This window comes from Marmota flaviventris, chromosome 10, assembly GCF_047511675.1.
Source record: "Marmota flaviventris isolate mMarFla1 chromosome 10, mMarFla1.hap1, whole genome shotgun sequence".
In the NCBI taxonomy this organism is placed as follows: domain Eukaryota; kingdom Metazoa; phylum Chordata; class Mammalia; order Rodentia; family Sciuridae; genus Marmota; species Marmota flaviventris.
In genome coordinates this window covers 105,049,924-105,066,879 of record NC_092507.1, presented here as the reverse complement: position 1 = coordinate 105,066,879, position 16,956 = coordinate 105,049,924, and the positions used below count along the sequence as shown (strand labels likewise).

The following is a 16,956-nucleotide window of genomic DNA, read 5'->3' as shown; positions in this document are numbered from 1 at the left end:
TGATTGGGTCTCTCCGTGACGGCCAAGGCGCGGAGGCAGAAGAAAGGCTGGAACTGGAGAGGGAGGGATCTGCGGCCGGTCGGCGGCGGGGATGGAAATTCCGTGCAGGCCTCGAGGTAGCTGGAGAGGTCTGTGGGCGGGGCGAACAGCCTGCGGGGCTGGGGTTGGGCCTGAAGGCCTAGGTTGGGGCTCGCCCGGGACGGGTGGGGGTTGTAGCCTGAGTGTCGGAGAGAATGGGTTCCAGCTCTGGGGAAGCTACTAAGGCTGGGGCGAGATGTCGTCTTAAATAGTGGTTTTTGTTGTTGGGTTTTGTTTTTGTTTTTGTTTTGCACTGACCCAAATTTTCTTTGCTCAGGATCCCACATCAAGACTGAGAGTTTCTTAGGTACCGCGGGAACTGCCCCGTGAGTGTTCGAGAAGATGCCGTATCTTGGCTCCGAGGACGTGGTGAAGGAATTGAAGAAGGCTCTGTGTAACCCTCACATTCAGGCTGATAGGCTGCGCTACCGGAATGTCATCCAGCGAGTGATTAGGTATCGCCCAACTGCCTCAGCCTGCCAATCCTCTGCACTCCCCTTGCCCCACCTTGTAGTCCCCTTCAGGGATCGCCACCCCCAGCCACTCTGAAAGAGTAGAGGAACTTTCATACTGTTTTACCACTTCATCTTCATGCTTCTTCTCCAGATTGCCACCTCATTCTCCTTTTTGGGAAATCCTTTACTCAGCGAAATCCCTTCATAATACGGACTGAACAATTACACATTACTGTTGACTCCCTGATATATCTAGTATGGAGATCATTTATAGCTTCAGACCCACATTTACCACTGCCTGCTTGGCATTTCCACCTGGATAGTTCTTCAAAGGTATTCCCAAAACAGCACCAGCGTTCTTCCCTCTTTCCCAAACCTGTTCTTCTACTATCGTGTTGATGAATGTCACCAGCCAGTCTAATAAGCATGTCAGTCAACCTTGATGACACCTGATTCTTCACTTTGCATGTCAGGTGGTCTGAATAATTCTAAATACCCACTTCTGTTTTGATTGAGGCCTTCATTACCAAAGCCATTGTAGTTTACAATACACTGGTTACCTTGCTAGCTCGTTTATTTTTATTTATTTTGTTTTTTGTGGTACAGAGGATTGAAACTAGGAACACTTTTTCACTGAACCACATTCCCTGCCCTTTTTATTTTTTATTATGAGATCGGGTCTAAGTTGCTTCAGAGCTTGTTAAATTGCTGAGGCTGTCTTCGAACTTGCCATCCTCCTATCTCAACCTTCCAAGTTGCTGAGCTGCTCATTTTAGTTAGAATTTTTCCACTATATAAATCTGAGTTCATAACTCTTGCCTACAGCTGTCATTCACAGTCTTTAGTATGCACAAAGGTCCTGTGGGGTGCTTTTATGTTTTTTTTTTTTAAGGAAGTCCAGCAGTTGATTCTAATTTTAGTAGGATGGGATGGAACCCTAACTAACATCTCTCCTGATGCCAGTAGTTTGATTCCACAGTTTAATAATCATCTACAGAATAAAGTACAAACTTACTACTGCCCAAGGAAACTCTACTAATGCAACTGCCTGTAGACTCTCAGAAGAATGTTCTCTTTTTGTTCACATCTATATGTCTCGCAGCATGTATCATTAACTAGAATATCTGTCTGATGAATTTCCTGATCATTTGGCTGAGACATTACTTCTGTGGAGAAACATTTTCTGACTTCCTGGTAGTGTTAGACCTCTGGGTCCCCTCTGTACTTTGTACATGACTTCTGTTTAAATACTTATCTATTGTACTGTAATGGTATTCTTGTCTGGTTCTTTAGTTGATTTTGAGTTCCTTGAGGTTTGAGACTTCACCTTCTTTAAGATTATGACCCCAGAGAATAAACTTGGAATATAAAAGCTGATTCATTGGAATGTACTAGGGATTCAACAAATGTTGAACAGTTAGAACAACAGTGTTTATTGCATACCTACATTGTGAAATATTGTGTGATATAATAGACAAAGTAGACCTGGTTGCATCCCTCTGAAAGATCATAATCTAATTGGATAACCAGAAAATGGAAAAGTAAAACTTCCTCTGTTGTAGGTTGGGGATTTTGTAATTTACTTCTTCCTGCTATGTATCTTGATTTCAGGCACATGACTCAGGGCTTGGACATGTCTGGTGTTTTCATGGAAATGGTAAAAGCCAGTGCCACTGTAGATATTGTTCAAAAGAAGTTGGTTTATCTATACATGTGCACATATGCACCCCTGAAACCAGATCTGGCTCTCCTGGCTATCAATACACTGTGCAAAGACTGCTCGGACCCCAATCCAATGGTGCGAGGGCTGGCATTACGAAGTATGTGTAGCCTCAGGTGAGCAACCTCTTCCCTGCCTGGTCCTCAGAGGCTGATGAGTTCAGAAAGCAATGGGGCACATTTTTTGTTGGTTTGTTTTTGTGATGCTGGGGATCAAACCCAGGGCTTCACACATACTAGGCAAAGAGCTTTACTACTGAGTTACAATACCAGCCTATGGGTCAGGTATTTAATGAGAACAATTTATTTGAGCTCTTAAGTACTAGGGAAAATACTGCTATACCCTTAACTCAGATTTTCAGCCATCGTTGACTTAATAAATTGTATCATGTGGTCTTATTAAAGGAGGTTTTTTTTGGGGTACCAAAGATTGAACCCAAAGGCACTTAATCACTGAGACATATCTCTAGCCCTTTTTATTTGTATCAGGGTCTCACTAAGTTGTTTAGGGCTTTCCTAAGTTGCTGGGGCTGGCTTGAACTTGTAGTCCTCCTGCTTCAGCCTCCTGAGCTGCTGGGATTACAGGCATGCACCACCACACCAGGCTTAAAGATTTTTAATTCTCACTCTTGGTAACAGCCCTCAGTTTGGACTAAAAAGTTAGATAACTACTACTATGGGGATTTTTACTGCCCTTGTAGCATTATTCTAAATGAAAAGTAAAATTATGGCATTTTAAGTTTGGGATAGGTTTTCTCTAGTTGTTTGTGATATGACAGATGCATACTCTGACACCTACTAAACCCTCTGTTAAGTGAAGAGGGACCTAATTATTTCAGGATCTGGTTGACTCCAGGATTTGTCGTTTAGGATGCCTGGTGTGCAGGAATATATCCAACAGCCTATTCTCAATGGTCTGCGGGATAAAGCTTCATATGTCCGGAGGGTGGCAGTCCTTGGCTGTGCCAAGATGCATAATCTTCATGGAGACTCTGAAGTTGGTAAGTTCACAGTAATCCACCATGATCAATATTTATTCATGCTTCTATTATGTGTATGACTTTATAAAAGATTATATAGCCTCAGTAGAAAATAATGTAGTTGCACTTCTGTGCATGTCTCTTAGTAGGATTCAGGGCTAGGTAGTTTCTGATATTAGAGAACTCATTTTGGGGGGCCCAAGAAAGAACTTTGCTTTAGTTACTTAGAACAATTTGGAGATGGAAGTTTTTTGCTTTACACATTTTTTTTTCTTTTTTTTAAACTCCTTTTTTTCATCCTTTGTTTCACTACTTTTATCTTTCTCCCTCTCAGTCTGCTTACATTTTATTGCCTTTGTCATTTTTATAGCAGAGAAGTTCAGCTTTATCTGCCTGGAGCTATTACTCTGGCCCTCTTCCTATAATTCTGAAGCTTTTCTTCTTTATCTGAGATCTTTGTTCTTTTTTATAGATGGTGCCCTGGTAAATGAATTATACAGTTTGCTGCGTGACCAGGATCCAATTGTGGTTGTGAACTGCCTGAGGTCTCTAGAGGAAATTCTGAAACAGGAAGGAGGTGTTGTCATTAATAAACCCATCGCCCACCATCTTTTAAATAGGTTTGGATGCCTCTGTGCTCTTTTTTATTATGAGGTCTGCATCCTGATAGAATTTTGTTGATGTATTAAATTAAGGAGAAATCTTACTGGGCATGGTGGTGCATACCTGTAATCCCAGTGACTCAGGAAGCCGAGGCAGGAGGATCATACCCTATCTCAAAATAAAAATAAAAAGGCCTGGAGATGTGACTTAGTGGTTAAGTACCTGTGGGTTCAATCTCTGGTACCAAAAAAAAAAAAAAAAAAAAAGTCTTGAACAACTTTTTTAGGATAGAAAAGAGAGGAGACTTAACCATGATTATTATCTTCCTCACATTTCTTTTATTTGCTTTAATTTCTCTGACTGATATGTAAAATCATAAAAATATCCTGTGGGAATACGTTCTTTCCTCATGTACAGTCATTATGTCCCCAAACTAAGCCTTAATTATATCTTAAAATTTAGGGAATCTGGCCGAGTGTGGTGGGGCAGACCTAAAATCCCAGTGGCTTGGGAGGCTGAGACAAGAGAATCCCAAGTTCAAAGCCAGCCTCAGCAAAAGCAAGGTGCTAAGCAACTCAGTGAGACCCTGTCTCTAAATAAAATGCATAGGGCTGGGGATGTGGCTCAGCGGGAGAGTGCCACAGTTCAATCCTGGTACCCCCACCCACCCCCACCCACCCCCACCCCCGCCAAGAAAAAAATTTAGGGAATCTGGCCAATGTGTAGTGACACATGCCGTAATCCCAGATCTACAGGAGTCCAAGGCAGGAGAATCATAAGTTTGAGGCCAGCCTTGGCAAATTAGCAAGATCCTGTCTCAAAAATAAAAGGGGCTGGGATGTAGCTCAGTGGTAAAGTGGTTGTATAGAATTCACAAGGCATCGGATTCAATCCTCATTACTGCCGGAAGGAAAGGAGGGAGGGAGGAAAGATAGATATGAATCTACTGTATACTGATTGTGGGATTAGTTAGGTGAATGTGAATTTGTACCATCAAATTATCTTAGAATTTTCAGTCTATTTTGCATAAATTTAAAGAACATGTGAAAAGAATGATTTGATTATGGCTTACCCCATTTTTAAGAATTCTCCCCATGTTATGATGAACATAGCAGTATCATGGAGATGGTCCTAATTTTGCTGTAAAAATAATGCTTTTGTTTTCTTTGTTGAATAGAATGTCAAAACTGGATCAGTGGGGCCAGGCTGAAGTATTGAACTTTCTGCTCCGCTACCAGCCCCGCAGTGAGGAGGAACTATTTGACATTCTCAATCTGTTGGACAGCTTTCTCAAGAGCAGCAGCCCAGGAGTGGTGATGGGAGCCACCAAACTCTTTCTAATTTTGGCAAAAAAGTTTCCCCACGTACAAACTGATGTGCTTGTGCGAGTCAAGGGACCTTTACTAGCTGCCTGTTCTTCAGAGAGCCGAGAGCTTTGTTTTGCTGCCCTCTGTCATGTGCGCCAGATCTTGCATAGTTTGCCAGGTCACTTTAGCAGCCACTACAAAAAATTTTTTTGCTCCTACTCGGAGCCCCACTATATCAAACTACAGAAGGTAGAGGTGCTATGTGAACTGGTAAATGATGAGAATGTGCAGCAGGTGCTAGAGGAGCTTCGAGGGTACTGCACTGATGTGTCTGCTGACTTTGCACAGGCTGCCATCTTTGCCATAGGTAGGTATCTGCTGCTTTTCCTTCTTGGAGAAAGAGCCTAGATCAGCCAGCTTGAAAGCTGTAGTTAGAGGAACCATAGAGGATAAAAGAGAATGAATCTTGCTTCAGAGACAAAGTAACACACACTATGGAATTGGGTCAATGATTACAAGCAAGGGGGAAAGGAGACTTTTTTTTTTTTTTTTTTTTTTTTTTTTTGGTCAAGACTGGTGTTGTCATGTCTTCCAGGCTAAAAAATTCAGGTAACTCAAACTATAATACTTAATTTTTTTAAAATAATTTTTTAGTTGTCAATGGACCTTAATTTTATTTATTTATAGTCAGTGCTGAGAATTGAACCCAGTGCCTCACACATACTAGGCAAGTGCTGTATCACTGAGCCACAACTCCAGCCCCTGTGATACTTAATTTATATTGCCTTTTGTGTCTTCTATCCAAAATGCTTTCCTGTACTTCATCTTTTTTTTTTTTTTTTGGTACTGGGGATTGAACCCAAGGTGCTCTACCACTGAGCTATGTCCCCAGCCCTTCTTTAATTTATTTATTTTGAGACAGGATCTCACTAGGTTGCTTGGGTTAGCTTCAAACTTGTGATTCTTCTGCCTCAACCTCCCAAGTCACTGGGATTATAGGCATGCACCACCAAGCTTGGCTTAACTTCATTTTAAAGATGAATAAATGTGGATATAAGATTATTACATTGTCTCTGGGCATGTGGCTCACACCTGTAATCCCAACAGTTTAGGAGGCTGAGGCAGGAGGAGTGCAAGTTCAAAGCCAGCCTCGGCAACTTAGTGAGGCCCTGAGCAACTTAGACCCTGACTCAAAATAAAAAATAAAAAAGGCTGGGGATGTACCTTAATGGTTAAGTGCCCCTGGATTTAGTCCCTGGTACACACAAAAAAATCATTTTTTATATATATAATTTACTTATATTGTGTGTGTGTCTCTCTCTCTCTCTCTCTCTCTCTCTCTCTCTCTCTCTCTATATATATATATATATATATATATATATATATATATATATATATAATATATATATATATATATAATTTTTTTTTTTTACTTATATTGCCAAAAGTTCCTATAGTACCTGAACTGGAATTGGAACCCAGCTATTCTAACTCAAAGTCCTGTGTCAGTTCACCAGTCATTTATTGACCTTCTACAATCATAATACTGAATGCAGGCTAACACAGAATAATTCCTTGATTTTAGAGACTTTGGAATAAAGGCTAGAGAGACAAAAAAAATAAAAGCAGCTGAAGAACTGTTTTAGAATGCTTCAAGTGGAGAAGGGGGAAAACTCTCATATTTGGAATAAAGTATGGTTATTAGAGGCAGAGAAGAGGGGCAAAGAACAGAGTAGAAATCCTCACAATTAAGAGATTGCCATCAAGTGTCCACAGTGGAAATATTCATGGATTGATGCACTGCAACAAAAATGGTGCTCCTATCTAGCTCATAAATACTTTGTTACTGTGTTTTTAACCTTGTTCTGTGGGAAACTTTGTGTCCATGAACTTTCAGTTATCTAGTGGTCAGTGAGATGGATTGGATTCTTTTTTTACCCAAGTTTCTTTTACAGAAAACTCAGAGTCTTATTTTATCAAGTAAGGAGTGATTGTTTGTTTTTTTGCTTGCTTGTTTCTGGTTGTCTTTAACTAATGGAAAATAATTTTAGAATGACATGCTACTATTAGACATAATAGTAACATTTTTATCTATGTTTTCTTCCTCTGTAGGTGGAATTGCCAGGACTTACACAGATCAGTGTGTGCAGATTCTAACAGAGTTGCTGGGGCTTCGTCAAGAACACATAACTACAGGTAATGGCTACCTTTCTAAAATTTTTTTAAGGAGCTGGCCTATTGTAATTTCCTCCCAAATATTTTTGTTGTTGTTGTTGAATGAATAATATAGAATTTTGAACTTTTCCTTGCATCATGTGTTGTTATCAGAGAAGCTTAGGATCTATAGATATAATAGGGTGGAGGCTTAAGGCTGTCATGAGTCACCTGGTGAGGCCGTAATAGATATATTATAGATAGGGAAGATACTACAACAACCTTTCTTGTCATTTCCCTATCATTACTTTTTTTTTTTTTTTTTTTGGCTACGTTGCAGTGTACTCTAGTCAATTGTTTCCAAGACTAGGACAAGGGTGAAGCAAGCCAAGTTCCCTAGGATGCAAAATTTAGGTGAGCGCTCACTCTTAGGTTCATGCAAATGCCAGCTCTTTATGTTTCTTAAATTTTGCACCTTAGCACCTCTCTTGCCTCACACAGTCTCAGTCCTGGTGACTTTATTTTATTGTCTTTAGAGTATCATTCAACAGCAACAGTACCCATGTTTGCATGCAGCTTTATATTTTACATAGTGCTTTTCCATATATTAGTTCATTTATCTCCATGTCAATTTGATAATAATAACATTCATGCAAGAAAATATTGTTCATTGGGGCTGGGGATGTGGCTCAAGCCGTAGCACGCTCACCTGGCATGCGTGCGGCCCGGGTTCGATCCTCAGCACCACATACAAACAAAGATGTTGTGTCTGCCAAAAAAAACTAAAAAATAAATATTAAAATTCTAAAAAAAAAAGAAAATATTGTTCAGGTAATCAGTGATCCCTCCAGAATCTTTTTTCTCAGGAATCTAGTCCAAATGTATAACTTCTTAAGATTCTTGCCTGTGTGGAGGCTCTAATGCTGTGCTCTTGTATCCTGGGCTATGTTGTAGTGGTGGTGCAGACGTTCCGAGACCTGGTTTGGTTGTGCCCTCAGTGTACCGAAGCAGTGTGTCAGGCCCTGCCCGGCTGTGAGGAGAACATCCAAGATAGTGAGGTAGAATATAATTTTCCTTTACTTCTTGGCATAGAGGGAATGCTTAGGACTTGCTCTTCTAAAATGTAATCTAATCATTCTTTCAACCCTATTTCTGATGTGCAAATCTTAGGATTGATTTCACCTCAGATTCTCTTTTGGATGTAAATGACATATAAATTATAAAAACAGGATTTATGTATGGCTTTTATTACAAATCCTATATATGAGGGAGGGCTGTGAGGTACTAGGGATTGAACCCAGGAGTGCTCTACCACTGAGTTACATCCCCAACCCTTTCTTTAAGTAATTTTTAAAAATTTGAGATAAGGTCTCACTAGATTGCTGAGGCTGGCCTCAGACTTGCCATCCTCCTGCTTCAGCCCCTGAAGTAGCTGGAATTACAGGAGTGTGCCACACTGTTCAGTGTATACGTTCTTTGCTATTGCTGTTCTCTTTAACAATTTTGAGTCAGATATTTAGACTATGAAGATTTCAGCTGGAATCAGAATCAGAATCATTTGTGGAATCTTTAAAAAATTTGGATGTCACCCAAGGTCTGCTGAATTAAATGTTCAGGGGTTCAAGGCTGAGGTTGTAGCTCAGTGGTAGAGCACTTGCATAGCATGTGTGAGGCAGTGGGTTCAATCCTCAGCACCACATAAAAATAAAATAAAGGTATTGTGTCCACCTACAATTAAAAAATAAATATTAAAAAAAATGTTCAGGGATCTGTCTACCTATGGACCTGCACACTGCAGTGTGCACTCTAGGTTAATAACCACTTTCATGAAACATTTAGAAAAATTATTTCAGTAGCTTCCACTGAAACATTAAACCCCAAATTGGGCCAAAGGCCCCAAAGATGAAGAAACCTTATTTATTGCTTAATCAGCATAAGTTATGAAAGTTTGGGGTTTTCTCCTGTGCATTAGAATTTCATTCTTATTTGTTGTAGAGAGTTCAGTAGGAGAGACCAATACAGTGCAAGTTGAAATAAATAAAAGATTACCTTTTTTCTGCAGGCAAAAAAAAAGCAAAGCCAATGATTGTTCACTATCTTCTGTTTGGGAGAACCAAGTGTTGAGCACCTGTTCTTATCCTTCCATTCCTAGGGAAAGCAAGCACTTATTTGGCTACTTGGTGTTCATGGGGAAAAAATCCCCAATGCTCCTTACATATTAGAGGACTTTGTAGAGAATGTGAAGTCAGAGACATTTCCTGCTGTTAAGATGGAGCTACTCACTGCACTCGTGCGCCTTTTCCTCTCTCGCCCTGCTGAATGCCAGGACATGCTGGGACGTCTGTTATATTACTGCATCGGTAGGTTTTTTAGAAGGAAATAGTACTTGCCATGGCCCATGTTAGAAATTCTCACAGCTTTCTTTGTTTGTTGAATCACATCTGGGACCTGAAAAGAAAATGTTAATGCTTTTTTAGGATTTCCTCTCTACATTTTTCTCTCCTACTGTGGTTGGCACAAGGGTAAGAGGAGAGTGTTTTGTTTTTAGTTAACTCTTTTGTTTGATTTCAGAGGAAGAAAAGGATATGGCTGTGCGGGACCGAGGTCTCTTCTACTATCGCCTCCTCTTAGTTGGGATTGATGAAGTTAAGCGTATCCTGTGCAGTCCTAAATCTGACCCCTCTCTCGGACTTTTGGAGGATCAGGCAGAAAGACCTGTGAATAGTTGGGCTTCTGACTTCAACACTCTGGTGCCAGTGTATGGCAAAGCCCGCTGGGCAACTATCTCTAAATGTGTAGGGGTAGAGCATGGTGGTTCAGAGCATTCTCACACAGCATCCTTTGCTGTATCAGGTAAAGATGGTCCTTTCCTTATATCTTGTTATGAAAAATCTTTAACTTTTGTAATGACTGGTAGGAAAGTAGAGTACGCTAGCTAAATACCAGACTATTACCTGAATTCAACACCTTTGAGCAAGAAAAGAGCTCATTATTGTTTATTTAAAACAGTCACGGTGTATACTTTTGGGAATGTAAATTTAAAATGTAGCTCCTACAGATTCATAAATCTCTTACACAAGCTTTCTGACTCTTTTAGGACACCTGATTTCTGAAGAGAACAAGGGGAGAGTACAAGAAGCCCCTGATTCTGAAACTCTCATGCTGGTCCCCAATTGCCAGCTTACCGCTGAGTATTTTGAGAAAACTTGGCTTAGCCTCGAAGTTGCTCACCAGCAGGTGCTGCCTTGGCAGGGAGAAGTCCATCCTGACACCCTCCAGATGGCTCTACAAGTAGTGAACATTCAGACCATTGCAATGAGTAGGGCTGGGTCTCAACCATGGAAAGCCTACCTCAGTGCTCAGGATGATACTGGCTGTCTATTCTTAACAGAATTGCTGTTGGAGTCTGAGAACTCAGAAATGCAAATCTCTGTGAAACAAAGTGAGGCAAGAACTGAGACACTGAACAGTTTTATGTCTGTATTAGAAACTGTAATTGGAACAATTGGAGATATAAAATCATAACAGATCCTTGCTGCTTGGCCTCAGTGCAATGAATAGCTATCAGATTTCCTTTGTTTTCCTTATTTTAGCTGCTTATGAGTCCAGATAATATTAGAAACAAAGGAGAGTTGGAAATACAGAAATCAGGATTCTTGTGGGTGGGGTTCACCCCCACCCCCCATACCAGGGATTGAACCCTGGGGTGCTTAATCACAAAGCCACATCCCCAGCCCTTTTTTATTTTTTATTTTAAGACAGCATCTCACTAAGTTGCTTAAGGCCTGGCTTACCTCAGACTTGTGATCCTCCTTCCTCAGCCTCCTAAGTCACTGGGATTATAGGCATGCGCCACCATGCCTGGCTGTTCTCATATTTCTAATCATGCTTTTTAGTCCAGGGTCCAAAGTCCTTTGTGTACCATCTAAAGTACCTCTTTAGTGTCATGTATCACCATTCCCAAACATACCCTCTTCTGACAAACACAAACCACTTTCAGTTTCCTGAATGTTCTTATGTCTGTGCCTTAACACCTGCTTTTATTTCCTGCCTAGAACATTTCCTCACCCTTGTATTTTCTTTAATTAACACCCACTGTGTCTTTCAGTATTTAGCTGAGTTACAGCCCTTTCACAAAGTATTCTATGACCCTCACAGCCTACATTTTGTTCAGGCTGTCAGAGTGGCCAGTGCATACCTCTAGCACTGCTACCGTAACTTATCTCTTGTCCTCACTTTTTATTTTATTCATACCAATTACATCTTGTACGTTGAGACCACTAATACAAAAAACAGTTCTAATAAATAATGGTAAAATATAAATAAGACTAAACTATCCAGTAAGGGGAAAATGAAAATATTGGTTAAGGCCAATTGGGTTGGGATGGGGAAATATACAAATGTTTAGGCTAAAAGGGTCGACACACATAGTGTGTCTCAGCTGTGACTCTATAGATGTCTAGGCAGTCATAGTGAAAGGAAACATATAATTGTCAGCAAAGAGGAAGAAATTTTCCATTTTTAATTTCAAAGAGAAATTTATTTATAGTTTCATTTAGATGGGCACAAAGCCATATATATATATATCTCCCTATAGGAAATTAGTAAAACTTTCACATGACTTTTTTTTGCAGGAGGGGTACTGGGGATTGAACCCAGGGGCACTTACTTTACCACTGAGCTAAATCTCTAGTCCTTTTTTAAAAAAAAAAAAATTAATATATTTTAGTTAATATTTTTTTAGTTATCAACAGACCTTTATTTTATATATTTATATGTGGTGCTGGAGATTGAACCCAGTGCCTCAAACATGCTAGGCATTTGCTCTACCACTGGGCCATAACCCAACCACCCCCCATCTTTTAAAAAATATTTATTTTTTAGTTGTAGTTGGATACAGTACTTTTATTTTACTTATTTATTTTTATGTGGTGCTGAGGATTGAACCCAGGGTCTCGCACGTGCGAGGCAAGCGCTCTACCGCTGAGCCACAACCCCAGCACCCCCAAACCCCTTTTTGAAATTTTGAGACAGGGTCTCACAAGTTGCTGAGGCTGGCCTTATACTTGTAATTTCCTACCTCAGCCACCTGAATTACTGGGATTATAGGAGTGTGCCACTGCTCCCAGCTGTATGTTTTCTTATTGGGTTCTTCAATAAAATCAGAGAGCATAACTTGAACATGGAGTTTAATTAAGGAGTATCTTCAAGGACTTCATATAACATTGCCCAAGTATGTGGTCTTCATCATCCAGCTTAATTCCAAGACTTCTACACCTAGATTTATAAACTCCATGTGCTTTAGATAAATTTTTGCTTGTCACTTTTCTCAACTATGTGTTCTTCACAGGAGTACATAATAATATTGAATTTTCTAGTAAGAGCCTGAACTTTTTAAGTTGTTTATTAAAGGGTCTTCTCGCCCCACTGGACAATTTATGAACAGTGGATGTCTTTCCTTCTGTGTTCATGGTGCCTGCCACATAATATTACTCCGTAAATAGTAATTGACTGTAAGTAATTAAGATTCCAATAGTGTTTTGAGATTGCTGCTTTATTATATTGTATCAATTGTAGAGAAAATAATGGAATTTCATCTAGACCAGGACTTCTTAAAAGTGGCAGTTTTGACATTTGGGGAAGGATAATTTGTTATGGGAGGATAATTTGCTGTGGAAGGATAATTTGTTTCCTGTGCACTATAAGATAATTGTTGGCAGAAACTCTGGGCTTCTACGTAATGGATGCCAGTAGACATTGTGTTGTGACAACTAAAAATGTCTCCAGACATTTCTAAAGGACCTTGGGCTGGGGGCAACATTGCTCCCATTTGAGAATCATTAATCTAGATTATAAATCCCCCGGAAATGGAAAGGGAGAAATGAGAACTTCTTCAGAATTGCTTTTTTCCCGTATTTTTATTTGTTCAGTTAATCCGTGAATGTCTAGTTAAGGTATTATGAGAAATGAAGTGTGAAGTGCTTCCAATTTAAAGTATGGCAAGAAAATAGGATATAGGTTTAGAACTTGACTTTTTAAAACGAACTACTGCAGCCAGGTTTGGTAGCACATGCCTGTAAACTTGGGAGGCTGGATTTCAAGTTCAAGGTCAGCCTCAGCAACTTAGGCTCTAAACAACTTATCCAGGTCCTATCTCAAAATAAAAAGGACTGGGGATGTGGGTCAGTGATAAAGTTCCCTGGCTTCAATCCCTAGTACCAATAAAACAAAATTTAAGACTATAATTGAATTGTTAACCTAAAGAAATTTTTATATGACTCACCAGTTGAATAAATGTTACTAAAGCACGCGAGGCTCAGTGGTGCATGCCTGTAATCAGAGCCTGAAGCAGAAAGATTGAAAGTTCAAATCTAGCCTGGGCAACTTAGCAAGACCCGGTCTCAAAATAAAAACTAAAAAGGGCTAAGGATGTACCTCAGTGATAAAGTGCCACTGAGTTCAATCCCCAGTATAGGGGGAAAAATTGTTTTTAACCTAAAGTGATCCCAACTACTGGAGCTTTTAAAAGAATAAGTTCTAACTTGATTGCTTTTTGTAATAAAAGAAGCATATATAGCAGAGTATGAAATTGTTTCTGGAAAGTGTATTTATAAAATTTTCTCAGTGGAGAGGTGTGATGGCACACATCTGTAATTCCAGCAGCTTGGGAGACTGAGGCAGGAGGATCACAAATTCAAGACCAGCCTCAGCAACTCAATAAAAAGGGCTGGGGATGTGTTTCAGTGGTTACGCACCCTTGGTTTCAATAATTAGTGAAGGGCTGGGATTGTGGCTCAGTGGTAGTGCACTTGTCTGGAATGTATGAAGCACTGGGTTCTATCCTCAGCATCGCATATAAATAAATAAATAAAAAGGCATTATGTCCATCTGCAACTAAAAATATATATATACTTAAAAAATAATGAAGAATTGATTTTTTTCTGTAGCTTGTTTTTTTTTCCATTTTTCTTTTTTAGTTTTTTTTTTTTTAAACTGGTACATACATATTTACATTGTATGTATTTATGGTATCATGTGGTGTTGTAGTTTGGTTTTAATAATTTATAAACAATATGACCAAAGTTCAAGTATCCTATGAAGTTAATTCTTAAATGTTTCTTGCCCTTAGGAACTATATCTAGCATCTGCATACATGTGGATTTTTGTGTTTTTGCTGCTTAAAAACCCACTAAAGTACTAGGGATTGGACCCAGGGGTACCTTACTACTGAGTGATATCCCAGCTCCTTTGTATTTTTTGAGACAGGGTCTTCTGAAAGTGCTTAAGACCTTGCTAAATTGCTGAGACTGGCATTGAACTTGCGATCCTCCCGCCTCAGTTCCTATCAGTGGGATTACAGGCACACACCATCACACCCAGCTCATACGTCTAGTTTGATGGTGTGATGTAAGTGGTTGCTTACCTTTTTTAAAAAATATTTTTTAGTTGTAGTTGGACATAATACCTTTATTTTATGCTGAGGATCGAACCCAGTGCCTCACACATGCTAGTGAGCACTCTACCGCTGAGCCACAACCCCAGCCCCCTTGATGCTTTTCTTTAAAAGTCCTTGAGGGTAGTTGATACTGTGTTCTGAGAATAATAGTCTTCTAATGTTAGCCTAAGTTAATGAGTAATCAGTATGTAACTTATATAATGAGTACCCAGGAAGACATGGTGTGGAACATGGCAGAGGCAGTCACTTCATGATTACTGATCATAATCTTATAGTTGTGGACCAATGATTGTAATATGTCTCCATTCTCCCTCTTTTTGAATGGGAGTTCTATTAGAATTATTGTGTCCCTTTCTCAGATATTGGGTGGTTAGGGGAGAGGAGACATATGACTTGTTTTTTATAGGTTTCCATGCTGAGAAGAACTGCACCCTAGGATTCATCCACATATACATTTGGTGCAAATGACAAGATCCTGGACTTCCATCCAGGATAATATAATAAGAAAAAGTTTTTCCAGGAGGGACATAAATTGTTCTGGCCAGAGGGAGGCAAGAGAAACAAGTAATAATACCAAATTCTGGCTTCACAATTTTTCAGTAATAATTAGGAGTGCAATAGTAAGACTTCAGGGGTGAAAGTCTGTGGGTTGAGGGGAAAGGATAGTTTGGAAGGGTGCTACACAGAAGGCCCAAAGTGAAGTAAACAAAGGATGAAAATTTATTCCACACTGCCCATTAAAGCCTATCCTGTTTCTATAGCCTTACAACATTGCTTATATGAAATAATGCAAAGGCATCAAGATTAGGTTCCAAAGATGGCATTTTCCATAAGCGTATCAACAGTGAAATGAGGAGTTTGAGGTAAAATAAGTCAATTAGACTAACATTCCCTTTTTTTGTAATAGACTTTGTAATCTAATTCATGAATGCACTTGATATAAGAAAATCACAAACAGATACCATGATAGGTAAGGCTTTTCTTAGAAATACATATTGATTCACAGAGTTTTTGCAGTTTTCACTCCACATCCTTAGCCACATGTCAAACCCAACTCAGAAATACAAAACTCTGAGGGCTCTTTTGATGTTAAAGGTCTTAAAACTATTAGTATTAACTCAAGTTTCAGTCTTTTTGTCTTATAAAGAGGATGAGTGATAGATGATAACAAATGAAATTGGCCCTCTAGCTACAAAGGAACTTAATTTCTCTTCCTAGTGCAAAAGCGATTTATGATTTATTTTAAAGATTTTTTTTTTAAGAATTTAACCTTTTATTTATGTGTTTTTATGTGGTGCTGAGGATCAAATCCAGTTCCTCACTGTGCTAGGTAAATGCTCTACCACTGAGCTACAGCCCCAACACTAAAGATATATGTGTGTGTGTGTGTGTGTGTGTGTGTGTGTGTGTGTATTTTTTAAGCATTTTTAGGACTAGGTGTGGTGGCACACTCAGTATCCCAGCAACTCAGAAGGCTGAGGTAGTGAGGTAGGAGGATCCAAGTTTGAGGTCAGTCTTGGCAACTTGGACCTTGTCTTAAATTTTTAAAAATTTAAATTTATAAAAATAAAAAGGGCTGTGGTTGTAGCTCAAAGTAGAGCTCCCCTGGGTTCAATCCCCAATACCTAAGATGAATAAGTAAATAAAAAGCAATTTCAGGTTCACAGCAAAATTTAAAGTATAGATGTTTCTCATATACTCCCTGCTCTTATATATACAGTCTTCCTCACTATTAACATCCCCAACCATATAACTGTTACAACTGATGAATTTGCCTCATCAATTATCTATCACTTGAAGTCTAGTCATCTAAATTCTTCCTTGTCATTTTTTTGGGGGTGGGGGTGGGTTGGAGGTACAAGGGATTGGACCTAGCAGGACTGAGCCACATCCCAAATCCTTTTTTATTGTTTATTTTTAAGCAGAGTCTCACTGAGTTGCTTAGGGCATCACTAAGTTGCTGAATCCGGCTTTGAACTTGTGATGCTCCTGCCTCAGCCTCCCAAGCTGCTGGGATTACAGGAGTGCACCACCATGCCCAGCCCTCCTTGTCTTTTCATTACTTGATGGCTCATTTCTTTTTAGTGTTTAATAATATCTTATTGTCTGGATGTGTTTAATGTTTATTCATCCCTATTAATCTACTGAAGGACATCTTCATTGCCTCCTAATTTGAGCAGTTATGAATAAAGTTTTCATAAATA

The 16,956-nt window shown here is 39.4% G+C and overlaps 1 protein-coding gene across 4 annotated transcripts; it reads left to right on the top strand.

Moving 5' to 3' along the window:
- Positions 1 to 27: 27 nt before the first annotated feature.
- On the top strand, positions 28 to 16,956 carry Ap4b1 (adaptor related protein complex 4 subunit beta 1). Of its 4 annotated transcripts, none has more exons than XM_027940298.2 (11): positions 28 to 116; positions 356 to 533; positions 2,145 to 2,369; positions 3,123 to 3,253; positions 3,705 to 3,852; positions 5,013 to 5,509; positions 7,255 to 7,338; positions 8,251 to 8,354; positions 9,449 to 9,656; positions 9,868 to 10,149; positions 10,394 to 16,956. In XM_027940298.2, the coding sequence occupies exons 2-11, from the start codon at positions 421 to 423 to the stop codon at positions 10,819 to 10,821; spliced, it is 2,220 nt and encodes a 739-aa protein (XP_027796099.1). In that variant the 5' UTR covers positions 28 to 116; positions 356 to 420; the 3' UTR covers positions 10,822 to 16,956. The 4 variants fall into 4 exon arrangements, with proteins under 4 accessions (XP_027796099.1, XP_027796100.1, XP_027796101.1 ...); XM_027940299.2 differs by having other exon boundaries at positions 40 to 128; XM_027940300.3 differs by lacking the exon at positions 28 to 116 and adding an exon at positions 136 to 182.